The following is a 16,352-nucleotide window of genomic DNA, read 5'->3' as shown; positions in this document are numbered from 1 at the left end:
GCAATAACGATTCAAAATAGTGGTAAATTTGCAATTGTCCTTTATAAAAATACAGTATATCTTAGAGATAATCTTGTTGGGCTTTATCTTTAGAAATTAATAAATAATTATATTTAATTGGCAGCAGCAATAAATAACATTCTTCCAAGGAATCATGCCTGTCAACCATGAAGCAGCCTTCAAACACTGCCTACTTAAGGCAGTTTTACATTTACACTCTACACCGTTCAGCCATGAGCCTAGCTAAGCATCTCACCAGCTAATTAGCCGTTCTTCTCCCCTGATTCGGGTAATTGGCTTGATAATATGATGGCCATGAAGAGGCTTTCTTTCTCCTTGTTCCTCCTCCCGTTCTTGCTCCTCGCGTTCGTCTACTCCCTCTTCTTCCCCGGCGACTTCAGTATCCTGCCATCTCTCGCCGCCAGGTGCAGCAACAGCGTGGCGGCGACGCCGGCGAACGCGACGGGGCCGGCGGTGGATCTGCGCGTGCTCCTCGGCGTGGTCACCCGGGCCGAGATGTACGAGCGGCGCGCGCTGCTCCGCCTGGCGTACGCGCTCCAGCCGGCGCCCGCGCGCGCCGTCGTCGACGTCCGGTTCTTCGTGTGCAGCCTCGCCAGGGAGGAGGACGCCGTGCTGGTGTCGCTCGAGATCATCGCCCACGGCGACGTCGTGGTGCTCAACTGCACGGAGAACATGGACGACGGCAAGACGCACTCCTACTTCTCGTCCCTCCCGGCGCTGTTCGCCGACGCGCCGTACGACTACGTCGGCAAGATCGACGACGACTCGTACTACCGCCTGGCGTCGCTCGCCGACACGCTCCGCGACAAGCCGCGGCGCGACCTGTACCACGGGTTCCCGGCGCCGTGCCACGCCGACCCGAGGTCGCAGTTCATGTCGGGCATGGGGTACATCGTGTCGTGGGACGTGGCGGCGTGGGTGGCGGCGACGGAGGCGCTGCGGGGCGACGTGAAGGGGCCCGAGGACGAGGTGTTCGGCCGGTGGCTGCGCCGCGGCGGCAAGGGGAGGAACAGGTACGGCGAGGAGACGCGGATGTACGACTACCTCGACGGCGGGATGCGGGAGGGGGTGAACTGCTTCCGCCACGCGCTCGTGGCGGACACCGTCGTCGTGCACAAGCTCAAGGACCGCCTCAAGTGGGCGCGCACGCTCAAATTCTTCAACGCCACACAGGGGCTTAAGCCTTCCAAGCTGTACCATGTAGACCTGTGAAAATTAAGGGGAAAAAAAGGGATCGGATTATTTGTCAGTATTAGCTGTTGGCAGTTTCTTCTTCGGTATGTGCATATCCTCTCTTAAATGCACAGTAAGTTATAAAGTGTTCAAATTTAAAACTTGCATACATAAATACATAATCAACAAATTACCTGCATATATGCGCTAGTAGAATTGAAGACACAATGACTAATGAATGTGATCCTAGTATCCTATCAGGATTGCTATTTTAGTTCCAGTTTAGGAGGCTAATATGACAAAGTGTTTAGATGTCTACTACTAGTAAATTAATTTACTCAATGATTAAAAAGAACAGTTGGTTGCTATATAGGTAGTTTTGCCACACAAATGGCGTGATTTGATTTGATACATGGCTACCACTTTATGTTAAAAGTTGTTTAAGGCTAAGTCTGCGCGTGGTAGACATCGAGTCAAGCTTAGTTTCTGTTCAACAGATCCTTATCAGGATCTTATTGTCATCAAGACATAGATATTGGAAAGAGAGTCAATTAAAATATAAAGACCCTTTCCTATATTTTTTTATAAACATTTGTACAAACGCAACGCAATGCTCACAACACGTGCACACTCAATCCTATGAACACACATATGTACATCGTATCTCTATGAGTATCTCCGAAAAACTATACCGACATATATCTTAATATTGACGAAGTCACCACGGACGTCTCGTTATTGACGGGTACGTCTCCTATCACCAAAAGAATAGTTATCCGATTTGGCAGAACCATTTTATTTTGCATTGTTTAGGGCAACCATAATGTATGAAAAAAATGATCTATATAATTATTTATGATCTGCTTTACCTATGTAAGAGTAGTTCATATATATAGTAGTCCAGATACCCTTATGCATATGAACATGTCATAAGTAATAAAAAAATATTAGGGGATTCTCTTTCTCCTGATTCAGGCCACTCATATGTCACGTGTCTCATTATAAAGTCTACGCATTATGGAACCATTTTTTTAGACCCTGTCTTTAAGCAATAAAAGGGCTGATTTAGCAATATACATTGCTCTTAATCTTTAAGGTGTATAACATCTGCTTTGTTATGTTTAAATTAAGTAGACTAGCAATCATACTTCTATTCTTAGGACTAAACGGTCATCTTGTTTTTTTTTTTTTTTGAAACTTTAACAGTAGGGGAAGCCCCTACGGTATATATTATGAAAGAGTTGAGAGTACAAAAGGACTAAATTACAAAGAAATTACAAGGGAGACATCCATGACTGAATAAAAAGAGTTTGGTCATCTCTAAGTCTAAGTAAATGTAGACTTAGGTCATCTTTAAGAGCAGATTTCCAGCTTAAGGTCGAGGGCATGATAGAATTGAAGACCAGATTATTCTTGTGTTTCCAAATATTCCAAGCCGCTAAGAGGAAGATTTCCATGAAACACAGAGTCCCAAAATTTGCTCTCTGGTGAAGAATCATATCATGAAAACTGAGATTAAAGTTCCAATGGAAACCAATAGAACTCCAGCAACCCGCACTAAATTGACAAGAGAAGAACATATGTTCCATAGTCTCTCTTTGATTGCTCTGAAAAGATTGACAAATGATGGAAGCATTGGGAGGCTTGCAGTGTTTTCTATCCAAAAGATCTATTGTATTTACTCTGTCCATCAGAAATAACCAACCAAACACCTTGATTTTCATCATAACTTTGCTTTTCCAAATTAAAGGTAAAGTTGCTGGGGGGAGATGCTCCAGAAAAGCAATTTGTAGAACCTGCTGGAAGTATATTGTGCCGTTCCCCAAACATAAAATCCATACATCATGGTTTATCGAAAGGTGAATGGCAGATAGTTCCTGCTCAAAAACCTCATATTCCTGGAAAGCCTGAACTGAGAGAGTAAGGTGAAAGTTGTCATGCAGGTCTCTAGAGAAGTAGGAAGCAACTGAATCAAGTTTATTCTTCGCAAAAGAGAACAGTCTAGGATACTGCTGCGATCTGGTCCTTCCTCCCCAATTATCCTCCCAAAACAGGACTGAATTGCCATTACCACCGATCTGGTCATCTTGTTTCTCCACCACCGATCTAAACGGTGCTCTTCTTCTCTTTATCTTCAAATCATCCCACAACCTAATAAGATCAAGTATAATAGGATGTTGTAAGAATGCTAAATACTGAGGTGGATGAGAGAGGAGAGAAGAGAGAGGAGAAGCGGGTGTAAGCTTATAGCCGGCTTACGTACAGGAACCAAGAAAATATGTGAGAGAGACAGGTGGACTATATATTTATAGTTCAAAGCTAACCACTTATATGAGTTGGCTGAGAGGTAGACTATAAAGATCTGTTTGTTGCATGATGAGAGGGGAGTAACTATGAAGAAGATACAGAGATCCCAGAATCAAGCCAGCCATATGTTAGTAAAGCTCGTGTTGATCATCTCTCTGATTCTTGTAGCCAAATATCTCACATTCTCTGTAAGGACTCTGTTGGTTGAGTAATATATCTTTGCTCTTCTTCGTAAAAAAAATTCTATACAGTAAGCAGCTAATTGTATTATTAGTCTTTCTCTAAGGTCATTTTTAGTGCTTCACCTTTGCTAGAGTCTATCACACTATAGCAGGTCATGTAGGATAAAAGGTAAGATGATAGTACAATTAATAAGGAGAGAGCAGCAAGACCCGAGTCTTGTATGAGATCTAGTTTCAACACGAAATCCAACCGGAAAGAATCCACAAAAATAGTATTGAGGCATACTCCCTCCATTATAAAATAAACCAACCTCGTACATCGATGTGACATATTCTAATACTACGAATCTGAACATGAACACATACAAATTCGTCGTACTACGATGTTACATCAATATACGACGGAGGGACTAGGATCTGTTTAGTAGAGCTCCAACTCCTAAATTGAGTTGGGTCTAGAGTGTAGTTGTGGAGCAGTCTAAACCCAGCTCCACCTCTCTAGTTCATTCTGTGAGAATGCTCCACCTAGCTTCACTCCTATTTTAGATAGAGCTGAAACTATTTGGCTAAGCTCAAACTCCATTTCTTCTGAAACTGGAGTTGTGCCAAACAGACCCGTACATATTAACCGATTGAAATGAGGGTTTGATGCCATGGCCCTCTGGCCTCTCTCTCAAGTGCTCCCTTTCCCGGCCCATGGGCCATGGTCCATTTCGCTGTCTTCTCATCCCACATTGATTTCTTCCTCCCCGTCGTGAAAAATCCCGCCGCCCAGCGTTGGTGGCCTGCCGACGGCAACAAGGCAACAAACCATCACTTCTGTTCGCTGCTGCTCGGCGTGCTCACCTGAGCCGACTTGTACTCTCGTCGGTGCCTGCTTGGCTGCTTGCACCGTCATCTTCCCCGTGTGCAACCTCACCCAGTGGAGGATCGGAGGAGGACGCGGCACCGGCGGTGCTCGAGAACATCGCCCACGGCGTCGACGGCGACATCGTCATCGCGCTCAACTGCACGGGGAACACATGGACAGCGGCGAGCCGGCGAGACGCACGCACGCACGACGCACCTGAAAGATGCAGAGGGACGGAGCAGTCTGAGCAAGTAGGTGCAAACTGATAGATATATACTGTAGTTCGCTCCTGGCCTCCTGGGTGCTTTATTTCATTCAAGCAATCGAAATTACTACTAACTATTATACCAAATCTTCTCTAGCCTGGTTGACGTTGCGTTCGTGTAAATCTATGTGCGGCATGTGCATTATACAAAATTGATTACAAATGCAATCATGTTGTGCTATGCTAGCTGCCGTCAAGATTTAGCAAAGGCACTGATTAAGCTTGTTCAGGTTCAAGATGCCCTGAGTATCGCGGCAGTGGTCTCTTTGTCACGCAAGGCGCCATTGAGTTGTCAAAGTATCAGTTTGGACTTTGAATCTTGACTCATATATACAGCCATCTAACTCCTGCATATGCCGCAAGCAAATTAAAGAAGCAAAAAATTGAAAAAAAAAAAGTACCGATATAGTGATATGCCAATGTGGATCATAGGTAAACGAGCAACAAATAATTAACCCTGTAAAATGCCATCGCTCACGGTTTACTGAATTCCCAAATCTCAAAATTGAAATCCAAAAACACACACCTGATCAGTTAATTAGCCTATACGGTACCTCCAAACATTTTTCAACAAAAAATATATGAGTATATTAGGGATTGAAAACGATACTTGAGGATTGAACCTCACACCACTTTCCACTACTCTATCAAGTGCATCTCCAAATTAATCCCTCCTGATGAGTTAATAAGCTGTGTGATCCTGTGAAACGCCAACTGCGTAAATCCAAGGACGAATCCAGCATAGGGGCGGTGGGGTCTCGAACCCCCACCACTGGAACAAGTACTATAGGAGCCTCCGTAGCTAAATCTTTTTTGTTACATGTAGATATCAAGGGGCTATATTTTTATTCATCCGCCGCAGCGTGAATCCATGCAATCCGACGCGTTCGTTGTACTGTAATCTGTAGGCGTTGACTACCTCGCATGCCACGCAGTCCCACGTACGCCTCTCGTGTCCCCAAGATTTACGCAAAGGGCGCCATTGCCGTACAAACCAAGCTCCCCCGTCACGCACATGGAGCTCCATCTCAAACCGGCCAAAGCACCGGCGATCCGCCTCCGCCTTAGCATCATATCACTCGCGCCACCCAATTGCACGCATTTACAATTCAATTCACAGCAATCTCTGGATCACAAGGAGAGCTTCTTGAATCGCAGCAGCAGCGACGACGAAGACGACGACGACTGTGTCGAGCTCGAGCTCTTGCCTGCCATGCCGCCGGCGAAGAGCTCTAAGCATGGCTTCCCCAAGCTGTCGGTGTCAAGCAAGGCGCTGGTGCTGCTGCCGCTGCTGCTCCTCGGGTTCATCTACCTCTTCGTCTACCCCAAGGAGTTCGAGCTGCAGGCGCTCATGATGAGCTCGTGCGGGCCGACGACGGCGGCGGGGGCGTACACGGCGGCGCCGCGCCGCCTCGCCGGGGAGCCACCGGCGTCGCGGAAGCCCGACTTCCGCCTCCTCATCGGCGTGCTCACCCGCGCCGACAACTACGAGCGCCGGCACCTCCTTCGCATGGTGTACGGCCTCCAGCTCGCCGCCGGCGACCTGACCGCGCACGTCGACGTCCGCTTCGTCTTCTGCCGCCTCTACAAGGACGACCAGCGCGTCCTCGTCCCGCTCGAGATCCTCCGCCACGGCGACATCATCGTCCTCGACGAGTGCGAGGAGAACCTCAACGGCGGCAAGACGTACGCCTTCTTCTCCGCGGCGGCGCGGCTGTACGCCGACGACCCCTACGACTACGTGATGAAGGCCGACGACGACATCTTCCTCCGGCTGCCGCGGCTGCTGGCCTCCCTGGGCGCGATGCCGCGGGAGGACGCGTACTACGGCGCCACCATCCCGTGCGGCAGCATGGACCCGTTCAGGGAGTACATGTCCGGCATGGCGTACGCGCTGTCGTGGGACGTCGTCGAGTGGGTGGCGACCTCCGACGTGCCGCGCAACCGCACCGTGGGGCCGGAGGACAGGATGACGGGGCAGTGGCTGCGGCTCGGGGGGAGAGGGAAGAACAGGTTCAACGCCAAGCCGGCCATGTACGACTACCCGCTGCCGGCGCCGGTGGACAAATGCTCGCACGAGTTTATCCCGGACACCATCGCCGTCCACCGCCTCAAGGACAACCCGCGCTGGGCCGAGACGCTCAAGTACTTCAACTTCACCAAGGGCCTCGAGCCCTCAAAGTTCTACAAGATAAACTAGAAACAGAGGATCCATCGATTGGAATTGGACATGCGTTATACATTGTTGGTTAATTTTGGGGAATGAAATGGTTTCTACTATATATATTTTTTTGGGTATTATTCGACATTTTGCAGAAATTATTTTCCTTTTTCCTCCTTTAATCCCCATCAGTTTGTAATGAACACTTGATTCAAATACACAGATGATAACTCAAAAGGAAATTGTAGAGTATGCAAATCATGAAGTTGAGTAGCCATGATAATGTTGCTGGGACAGTTTTGGTTTGATATGTCTTACCAAATTGTTTTGTGATCATCTGATGTTGGTACGGAAGGACATTTAGATATGTTTGGATTGCCACGTTGTCAAATTTTGATAAGGTTGAAAATTAGTATAGTAACAAACTCTGTTTTAAATGTTTCTAAATATACGAGGCAACTAGCATGGTGGCCCGCGCAGATTGCGCGGCTAGTATCATTATATATTTTTTTTCATATAATAGCATACATGTTTTCTCATTATATTATTCAAATATATTAAAATGACAACACAATTTTAAATTTTGCAATAACTTTACAAAACTACTAATGTGTAATATTCATATTGTATTTTATATACATGTTAGTTATTAATTATTTTTAATATCAAATTTTAGTTATTTGTAAATTATATATATTCCTATATGGACTCTAGACTCGTCTTTTAATATTTCTTTTTTTAATTCCGAATTTTCTGTAAATTGTATTTCTATATATCCTCTAAGCTCTTCTTTCAATATTATTTATTTTTATTTCTGAATTTTTATTATTTCTAATTGTGTTTCTATGTGGACTCTAAACTCATCTTTCAATATTCTTTAATTTTTAATTTTGAATTTCATTTACTTCTAAATTGTATTCCTATATTGACTTTAAACTCTTCTTCCCATGTTTTTCTTAATTTTCAATTTTAGTTATTTTTAAATTGTATTTTTATACGGACTCTAAACTCTACTTTAAATTTTATTATTTTTATTTCAAATTTTAGTTAGTTTTAAATTTTATTATGTTTATTCCAAATTTTAGTTAGTTTTAAATTCCTATATGAACTCTATACTCTACTTCTAATATTCCTTATTTTTTAATTCTGAATTTCTATTTTTTTCCTTAATTGTATTTCTATATGGACTCTATACTCTACTTCTAATATTCCTTATTTTTAATTCCAAATTTCTATTTTTTCCTAATTATATTTCTATATGGACTTTATACTCTACTTCTAATATTCCTTATTTTTAATTCCGAATTTTAGTTATTTCCTAATTGTATTTCTATATGAACTCTATACTCTACTTCTAATTTTCCTTATTTTTAATTCCGAATTGCAGTAGTTTCTTAATTGTATTTCTATATGGACTCTAGTCTTCTCTTCTAATATTCCTTATTTTTTAATTCCGAATTTCAGCTATTTGTAAATTGTATTTCTATATGGACTCTGCCTTTTCTTTTTGTCAGATTAATGTGAGAATTTCTAGGCCATGAGAGCGAACGTGGAGGCTCATTTTTCTATTCCTTTAATAATATAATAATAGATTGGTTTTTAAACATGAGATCATTTGTTCCATTAAAACAGATACTATGCAAGCATTATTTAATTTTTCTAATATATAATATTTTTTAATAAAACGAGTAGTCAAATGTCATATCCAAAAGTTACAATAGTAATGTGTTTGCACAACATTGAGTTAATATTTTTTTAAACTCGTGACTATCTTTCAAAATACTTACTCCATCTTTCAGGTTATAAAATGTTTTAACTTTGGTTAAAGTCAAACTGTTTCAAGTTTAACCAAGTTTATAGAAAAAAATAGTAATATTTTCGACCAAGATAAATTTATTATTAAAATATATTTAATTATTAATTCAATAAAACTAATTTGATAATGTAAATATTACTATATTTGTTTATAAATTTAGTCAAACTTAAAGCAGTTTGACTTTAACATCTTATAACCTCAAATGGAGGGAGCAGCTAAAAAGGACACGCAATGATATATATAGATTTATATATCTTATAAATACTTTCATGGTCTCATAAAACCATCACATTTTTTTTCCAAAATCGTATAAGATGGTAAAATGGCAAATATAAGTTTTGACTGGAGGGAATAGTGCCTTTATACAAACAAGTCTACTTTTTTTTAAAAAAAGACTAAATTTGATTTACACGGCCGTGGGAAAATTGTAAAAAGAATTGTTAATTTTCATTTATTTGTCCGTTGGTTAACTGGATAAGAGGGCAGGCTGGAAGCTGGGCGCACAGCCAGAGTACCATCACCGGAGATCAGAGAAAGGCTCAAGGCAAAAAATGAGTCCTGCCACCGCAGCCACGGCCGGATGCCACCACCTCCTCCTCCCCACGGCGAGCCGGCCATGCGGCGCGCCTCCTCGACGGCTAGCACGAGGCGCCGCAGCGGCAGCGGCAGCAGCCGGGCACGTGTCGGTGGTGGGTCGGCGGCCGCTGGAGGAGGTATACAAGGTGCGGGTGGAGCGCGGCGCGGCGGCGCGGGAGCGGGCGGAGGCGCTGCGGGCGATGGAGACGTGGTCCACGTGGCGGACGGGCGGGCGGTGCCGGATGCCCTGGGACTGGCACGTGGACCAGCTCGTCTACATCGTCTCCGGCGAGGTCCGCGTGCTCCCGGCCGAGGCCACCACCGGCGAGGAGTACATGCACTTCGTCGCCGGCGACCTCGTCCGGTACCCCAAGTGGTTCGAGGCCGACCTGTACTTCGACGGGCCTTACGAGGAGCGCTACCGATTCCTCGCCTATGGGGATGACAACTGAATCTAATCGCGTTAATCCATCCATGATTGGAGGGGATTGGGGATTAGTACCAAGCTTGCTAGTGTAGTGTGTTGGTGGCGCCTAGGGATTTATCTTCTTCGCTTTCATGTTGAGTAATTTACTGTATTGTATTTCAGTTAATCGATTTTGTCCTTGCAACACAATTATGCATGTTTGACACTGCTTGTGCTTGTGCTTGTGCCGCCTTACTTTCAGAACGTTCTATTATGTACATTTAGACATTCTTTAGGATTGCTGAAAGGCTGAAAAATGAGCATCTGAAAAATACACCGAAATGATGCTGATGATATATTTTAATTTGTTCAAGTATTATTATTTCCTTGTTGCTTCAGATGCTGGTATCAAATTGTGAATCTACAGAACAAAATGTTGTAAAAGGAAGGCTGCACTCCAATACCTGCTGCCTATAGCTGATAAGTAGATTCATTTCCGTGGCAGTAGTTAATGCTGGTGTATAACAAATCATTTTACGCTGAACTTGTTTTTTCTGTATAAGCTAACTTGTTTCAACAAATGAAGTACCTCACCAAAGTACTCCTACAGGCTTGAAAAACTATTATCTGCTAGCACAATTTCACATTTTGTACCTGTGGGCTTTTGTTTTGTCACACCCTTGATTCAAGTGGGGTGCAATCATCAGTCGAGTCGATTGAATTGTTGGTGGCATCTTTGTGTGTATGTAAACAATTGGGTACATTTATCTATTCTTATTTTCCATCATAGAAGCAAATCTCTTTTAAGCCAGCACCATCTCAAACCTGCAAGGTGAGGTAAGTTACTTTAGTCTTATTTACATGCCATTTATAGTGCTCTAAATTTGCCATTCATCATTTTCTTTCCAGTTACATCTGTTACTTAGAGTTACCCTATTAAAATTTTAAATACTCCATCCCTATTAAAATTTTACATACGGTAGAAAACTCTGAAGTACCAAACTTCATCACTGAAAGCTTATGTCTGGATTTTTCATTGGCCATGTGCATTCATCTTATGATGCAGAGGCCGGGCGCTGCCCATTATCTAAAAAATGTCTGGATTTTTCTGTTGCAGTACTGATATTCGAATGGCAATTCACCCTAGAGTTCGGGTTTTGAGTTTTTGCCTCAAGACTGTAAATTAATGTCAAATCTACTGCAGGATGGTTATCATTGAACATTACGTCCAGTTGGGCGTTAGATGGGCTTGATACAATCCAATGTACTTCCAAGGCATTAATAATGTCCAATGAGCTCATGTGTTTGGAAGAAATGTTGGTTGTGGTCACTATGATGCAATGGAACCAGTCTTGTTTTCTAGATTTTTAGATAATAGTCTTGTTTTCTTGATGTTAAAAAGTTTAAAAGTACTGAAAATTTTCCCTGAGAATTTTGGATATCTTGCATTATGTATGTGGAAATTATATTTTATAATAGTTGCAGGTTAATTTCTTGATTGTCTTTCTTACCATATTTTCTGTTTAAGCAGAGGCAGTTAGGAAGATTTTTGAGAGGCTGAGGGAGACCACATGACCATGGAAATGCATATCAAGCCTATGCAGAATGCCTGGAGCAGAGAAAAACTGCAAAACTACAGAAAGGCTTTGAAGAGATGGTGGTCTGTAGGGATGCTCGTGCTGTTCACTCGAATGTTGCAGTCTGAATTCATCAATACTAGGTAAAGTTCACTCTTTTCAATCCAAATTCGATACTGGATGTTACTCCGTATTTGCAATCAGTAACTCAATACACAACCTGAAGAATAAAAACACCCAGGAGTAATTGTGATTTTTGAGTGTATTGAATTGTTTGAGTGAACTGACATTGAAAATTCTTCTGTTACAGTCAGATTCAGTACTCCATTTATCAGTTGACTCATCTCGCGGAAACGGCATGGCTAATTCTTCTCCGATGTTTGGCGTTTGCCTTCTTCTCCGATGCTGTGGTGCGGCAACCTGATTATGGTTCCCATGTAAGCAAATCATGTTCAGCATTATCCTCATACAAGGTTCCTCACTTCCTTATGTCCACTGCTGTATAGTTATCGTGGTCTGTTCATGTTGAGCAACACCTGCCATTTTCTTTTCAGGGCATGCCCAGAACTTGCAGGTCCATTTCGTCAGTGCACCGGCTCCAGTCAGATGGTCCGGACAATAACCTGACGAAGAGTCGAAGATTGCTTCTCTTTGTAGCTGTCTGACACTATAATGCAATGAAAAGATTAGCTTAGTTTGATCCCATAATCGTCTTGTCCTGGAATCCTTGTTGCTTTCATTGTCTGGATTGTATCAAATTTGAAGAATTTGAAACCTGGGAGCTTTTGTGCAATATCATGTTTACGTACACTATTCTTTTCCTAAGTTCTATTCTCCTCCCAGGAGTACCCAGTAGCAGTATTCCCCGAAATCATGCAGAGGCCTTTTCGAAAACGCACGAATTTTACTGTATTTCCACATGTTTAATTCAAATTCCGACTTGGTTCCAAAGAAGACCTAAGCTTTGATCAGTTCGTTTCGGAATCGAACACGAAAACCAAACTAAATAAATCCTAAGCTCAGCCCTCCAAGACGAAAAAAAAAGCCCATTGCCGCAACGAGCCAAGGACACAGACCAACTCTAGACAGGCCCAGAAAGATTTACACCGTCCGATCAGCATCGGGCGGCGGAGAGGGATCCTTGCGGAGGAGGAAAGAAAAAAAAGGCCAAATAAAAAGAAAAAAAAGGAGGAGAAAATAAACTCCCCGCATCCACGCGAGCTTCTCTCTTCTCTCGCATTCGCACCCCCACCTTCTCTCCACGACTCCACCTGAAGTGCCTCTCGCCGCCGCCGGAGAAGACGCGCAGCGGCAGCAGCGGCGGAAGCGGCGGGGAGCCATGGCGCCGGAGCCGGAGGACGACATCATGAACGAGAAGAACCCCCGCCCGCTCGACGAGGACGACATCGCTCTCCTCAAGACCTACGTGAGTGTCCCCCCGCTAGATCTCCCTGATCTCTTCCCATCTAGGGGTGCTTTCTGGTGATCTGGTCCCATGGTGGGCTCGGGCCTCGGGCTGGGGTTAGCTTGTGGTTGGGGGTAGTTCTAGGGTTTCGATTTGTGTGTGTGCCTCTTTTGTCGGCGGTTGAGGCTGATGTTGTTCAGCGGATGGTTTGGGTTTCTCGCGGAAGGCGAAATGTTTGTTTCTCTCGTTTTCTTCTTCTTCTTCGCCGTGAAAAGCTGGGTTTTAGTGGAGAGGATTAATACTTTGTTTGGTGCTGCGTGGTTTCTATTAATGAAGTTTGCTGATTCTGGCTGTCTGGTTGTTGTTGCGCAGGGGCTTGGGCCATACTCCACAAGCATTAAGAAGGTGGAGAAAGAAATAAAAGAAATGGCTAAGAAGATCAATGACCTTTGTGGTGAGTTAAGAATTTTTCGTCTAATTCTTGGTTGGAACTGGAGATGTAGCTCAATTTGCTAAGTAATTTTATTTTAGTTCAGCTGTGTACTTTCATGTGATAGCATAGTGAGATAAATTTTATCGAACACACTGATGCTTTCCTATTTGCTATAGCACATTTTGATTGTTTAGTGGGTTTGGCCATTCCCCACTGTAGGAATGTTTTATATCATATTGATCACTCTTTGTTCATTGATGACAAGAGTACAATTCTGGTGCTCTATGTGGGCTTATATAATGTGCGATATACCTCCAAATTTGTTCTTGTACTAGAAATTTGACGTCGTAATGTGCACTGTATAGCAACCTTGTCTCATGTTCAAACACCCTCTTACCTTTCACATCATTTTTCAGTTTGTCAGCTTGTTTAGATGCTAGGAGTTTAGCACATGTTAATTGGTCTATCTGACTGATATACTCTTTCATTAAATCCCAGGGATTAAGGAGTCTGACACTGGGCTGGCACCACCCAGCCAATGGGATCTAGTATCGGATAAGCAAATGATGCAAGAAGAGCAACCGCTGCAAGTATATCGCTTAACCTATTTCCCCGCCTACCTTCTTCCTTGTTTTAATAGTTTTGTGCCTAGCATACTTCATGCATGATGCCTAAGGACTTAGATTTCCTGCTTTAGTTTTATGTCTTCTGTGATTTTACTGACAAGATATTTTCCTCCTTTTGAAGGTGGCTAGGTGTACCAAGATTATAAGTCCTAATACTGATGATGCTAAATATGTGATTAATGTAAAACAAATTGCAAAGGTATTCCATGCTTATCCAATTTTATTGAAACAATATCTTTCATGAAAAAAATGTGTTGATCCCTTTCTCATTCTGTATTTTGTATCATTCAGTTTGTGGTTGGCCTAGGGGATAAAGTTTCTCCAACTGACATTGAGGAAGGGATGAGAGTGGGGTAGGTCACTGCTGTTTTTTTGGTCTTTGATGTATCATACTATTCTCCCTGAATTCTATCTCATGCAATTCGATCTGCTGTTTCCACCTTTTTTTGATGCATTTTTGCGTTAGACCAAAACAAGCTCTAATATATTAACCCAATAGTATGCACACTTCCTCAATGCAATGGTGTTAATTCATTGACAGCATATATGGTGTCATGGAAACAAGAGTAGATTATAGTTCAACAAACCTTACATGTTTGACATAGAAGAGAATATTGCTTATTTGAATCCAGGGTATAACATATACAAAGTTTGGTAGATATACTTCACTAATTTTCTGTTCCTTTGCGTTTACCAATAGTACTAGTAGCACCATTTGTCCATTCCTGCGACAGAAGATGAACTGTAACATGTAAGCTTTAGAGATAGCAAAGCTGATTAAGCTAAGAAGAAAAAAGCATCTGATGCATGCATGCTTTTTTCTGGACAAGTCATATGCCTTCTATATCATATATAGTTTGTATGTCATTGTTCTAGGTCTGTTGAACCACTGTACTCACTGTATAAATTCATCTCACGTTTAATGCAGTGTTGATCGGAACAAGTACCAGATTCAAATTCCTTTGCCACCCAAAATTGACCCAAGTGTTACCATGATGACAGTTGAGGAAAAACCTGATGTGACATATAATGATGTGGGTGGTTGCAAGGAACAGATTGAAAAAATGCGGGAGGTATACTAATCTTTTTTCAGTTCATATCCCTTGTCGTGCAAACTTGCTCATCCTTGTGCATCAGGCTAGTTAGTTTTGGACTTATTTTGCTATTTACTGTTTGCTAATTATTGTTTGTTCATAGGTTGTTGAGCTTCCCATGCTTCACCCAGAGAAGTTTGTCAAGCTTGGTATTGATCCTCCAAAGGGGGTCCTTTGCTATGGCCCTCCTGGAACTGGCAAAACACTTCTTGCTAGAGCAGTGGCCAATCGTACAGATGCTTGTTTTATCCGTGTAATTGGCAGTGAGTTAGTTCAAAAATATGTTGGTGAAGGGGCACGGATGGTCCGGGAATTATTTCAGGTATGTGCAACATTGTGAAAACTCACAAGAACTTATCAATTTTCTGCACTTAAAGTGCTTCTGTTTGACAAGCATGTTTCTGAAAAAAAAAATGTTCACTTGGTTTAGATGGCCCGCTCGAAGAAAGCATGCATTGTCTTCTTTGATGAGGTTGATGCTATTGGAGGTGCTCGCTTCGATGATGGGGTTGGGGGTGATAATGAGGTTCAGCGTACCATGTTGGAAATTGTGAACCAACTCGATGGGTTTGATGCGAGGGGAAACATCAAGGTTCTGATGGCCACAAACAGGTATTGCATATCATACTGTGTAGCTATTTATCTTTAAACATCTGCATGTGTTCAGGACTATCGCCACATGAGTAGAGCTGAGAAGCTGACCACATTTTCTTGTTTTGTCAGGCCTGATACCTTAGATCCTGCACTTCTACGTCCTGGTCGTTTGGACAGGAAGGTAGAATTTGGCTTACCTGACCTGGAGGGCCGTACCCAAATATTCAAGATACATACACGCACCATGAACTGTGAGCGCGATATCCGTTTCGAGCTGCTGGCTCGCCTCTGCCCCAACTCAACTGGTAACTGGAAGAACTTTGAAACTTCGTTCTGGGTGGTTTCTTCTAGATTTGTTTGTTATAGTCTCCACCTCAAAAGCGGATAATGCTAAGCTTTGTTCTCACAAACTCCTGTTTGCTGTTACAGGAGCTGATATAAGGAGTGTCTGCACAGAAGCTGGCATGTATGCGATTCGCGCCCGACGGAAAACAGTGACTGAGAAGGACTTCCTTGATGCTGTAAACAAGGTCATCAAAGGGTATCAGAAGTTCAGCGCGACTCCAAAATACATGGTGTATAACTAAACCGTTGTTGCTCCCATTTACTATGGCCCATGAGATTGTCTCTGGCTGTCTGCAAAGATTGTTGTTGTTTCTTCTCGGAATTGTGCATCTTTGTGGCGACCATGTCATCTTGTACAAGTTCTATTAAATTTTATAAGTAGGGTTCCTTTTGACGGTTAATGTGTCAACGACAACAATGTGCAAAGATTTCCACGACGGTTGTGGTCGGGTGGAACGGTGGAGATGAAGAATTGAAGGTGACTCCACGAACACCCTTGCCTGGTTCCGATTGATGGAGTA

The 16,352-nt window shown here is 42.9% G+C and overlaps 4 protein-coding genes across 4 annotated transcripts; all 4 read left to right on the top strand.

Annotated features, from left to right (window-relative positions):
* The first annotated feature begins 272 nt into the window (after window positions 1-272).
* Window positions 273-1,246, top strand: LOC127764503 (uncharacterized). Its single transcript, XM_052289386.1, has one exon. The coding sequence runs from the start codon at window positions 307-309 to the stop codon at window positions 1,231-1,233; it is 927 nt and encodes a 308-aa protein (XP_052145346.1). The 5' UTR covers window positions 273-306; the 3' UTR covers window positions 1,234-1,246.
* A 4,567-nt stretch (window positions 1,247-5,813) lies between these two features.
* LOC127764421 (beta-1,3-galactosyltransferase pvg3-like) lies at window positions 5,814-7,134 on the top strand. The gene has a single exon (XM_052289303.1). It carries the CDS (start codon window positions 5,814-5,816, stop codon window positions 6,996-6,998), a length of 1,185 nt encoding a protein of 394 aa, XP_052145263.1. The 3' UTR covers window positions 6,999-7,134.
* A 2,139-nt stretch (window positions 7,135-9,273) lies between these two features.
* LOC127761836 (uncharacterized) lies at window positions 9,274-12,133 on the top strand. The gene is made up of 3 exons (XM_052286168.1): window positions 9,274-11,477; window positions 11,645-11,771; window positions 11,889-12,133. The coding sequence occupies exon 1, from the start codon at window positions 9,327-9,329 to the stop codon at window positions 9,801-9,803; it is 477 nt and encodes a 158-aa protein (XP_052142128.1). The 5' UTR covers window positions 9,274-9,326; the 3' UTR covers window positions 9,804-11,477; window positions 11,645-11,771; window positions 11,889-12,133.
* Window positions 12,134-12,544: 411 nt separating this feature from the next.
* LOC127764014 (26S proteasome regulatory subunit 7A) lies at window positions 12,545-16,232 on the top strand. Its single transcript, XM_052288819.1, has 10 exons — window positions 12,545-12,760; window positions 13,112-13,193; window positions 13,671-13,762; window positions 13,920-13,997; window positions 14,090-14,151; window positions 14,727-14,871; window positions 14,996-15,214; window positions 15,323-15,504; window positions 15,616-15,791; window positions 15,916-16,232. Exons 1-10 carry the CDS (start codon window positions 12,674-12,676, stop codon window positions 16,071-16,073), a joined length of 1,281 nt encoding a protein of 426 aa, XP_052144779.1. The 5' UTR covers window positions 12,545-12,673; the 3' UTR covers window positions 16,074-16,232.
* Window positions 16,233-16,352: the final 120 nt, after the last annotated feature.

This window comes from Oryza glaberrima, chromosome 2 (assembly GCF_000147395.1).
Source record: "Oryza glaberrima chromosome 2, OglaRS2, whole genome shotgun sequence".
NCBI classification, from domain to species: Eukaryota; Viridiplantae; Streptophyta; class Magnoliopsida; order Poales; family Poaceae; genus Oryza; species Oryza glaberrima.
This window is presented reverse-complemented; position numbering and strand designations above follow the sequence as displayed.

Bases quoted from the DNA above. Each gene is read 5' to 3' on its own strand.
- LOC127764503 (XM_052289386.1), top strand. From the start codon at position 307: ATGATGGCCATGAAGAGGCTTTCTTTCTCCTTGTTCCTCCTCCCGTTC.
- LOC127764421 (XM_052289303.1), top strand. From the start codon at position 5,814: ATGGAGCTCCATCTCAAACCGGCCAAAGCACCGGCGATCCGCCTCCGC.
- LOC127761836 (XM_052286168.1), top strand. From the start codon at position 9,327: ATGAGTCCTGCCACCGCAGCCACGGCCGGATGCCACCACCTCCTCCTC.
- LOC127764014 (XM_052288819.1), top strand. From the start codon at position 12,674: ATGGCGCCGGAGCCGGAGGACGACATCATGAACGAGAAGAACCCCCGC. The intron at 13,998-14,089 runs GTATTCCATGCT...TGTATCATTCAG, and splicing joins ATGTAAAACAAATTGCAAAG to TTTGTGGTTGGCCTAGGGGA. The intron at 14,872-14,995 runs GTATACTAATCT...GTTTGTTCATAG, and splicing joins AGATTGAAAAAATGCGGGAG to GTTGTTGAGCTTCCCATGCT.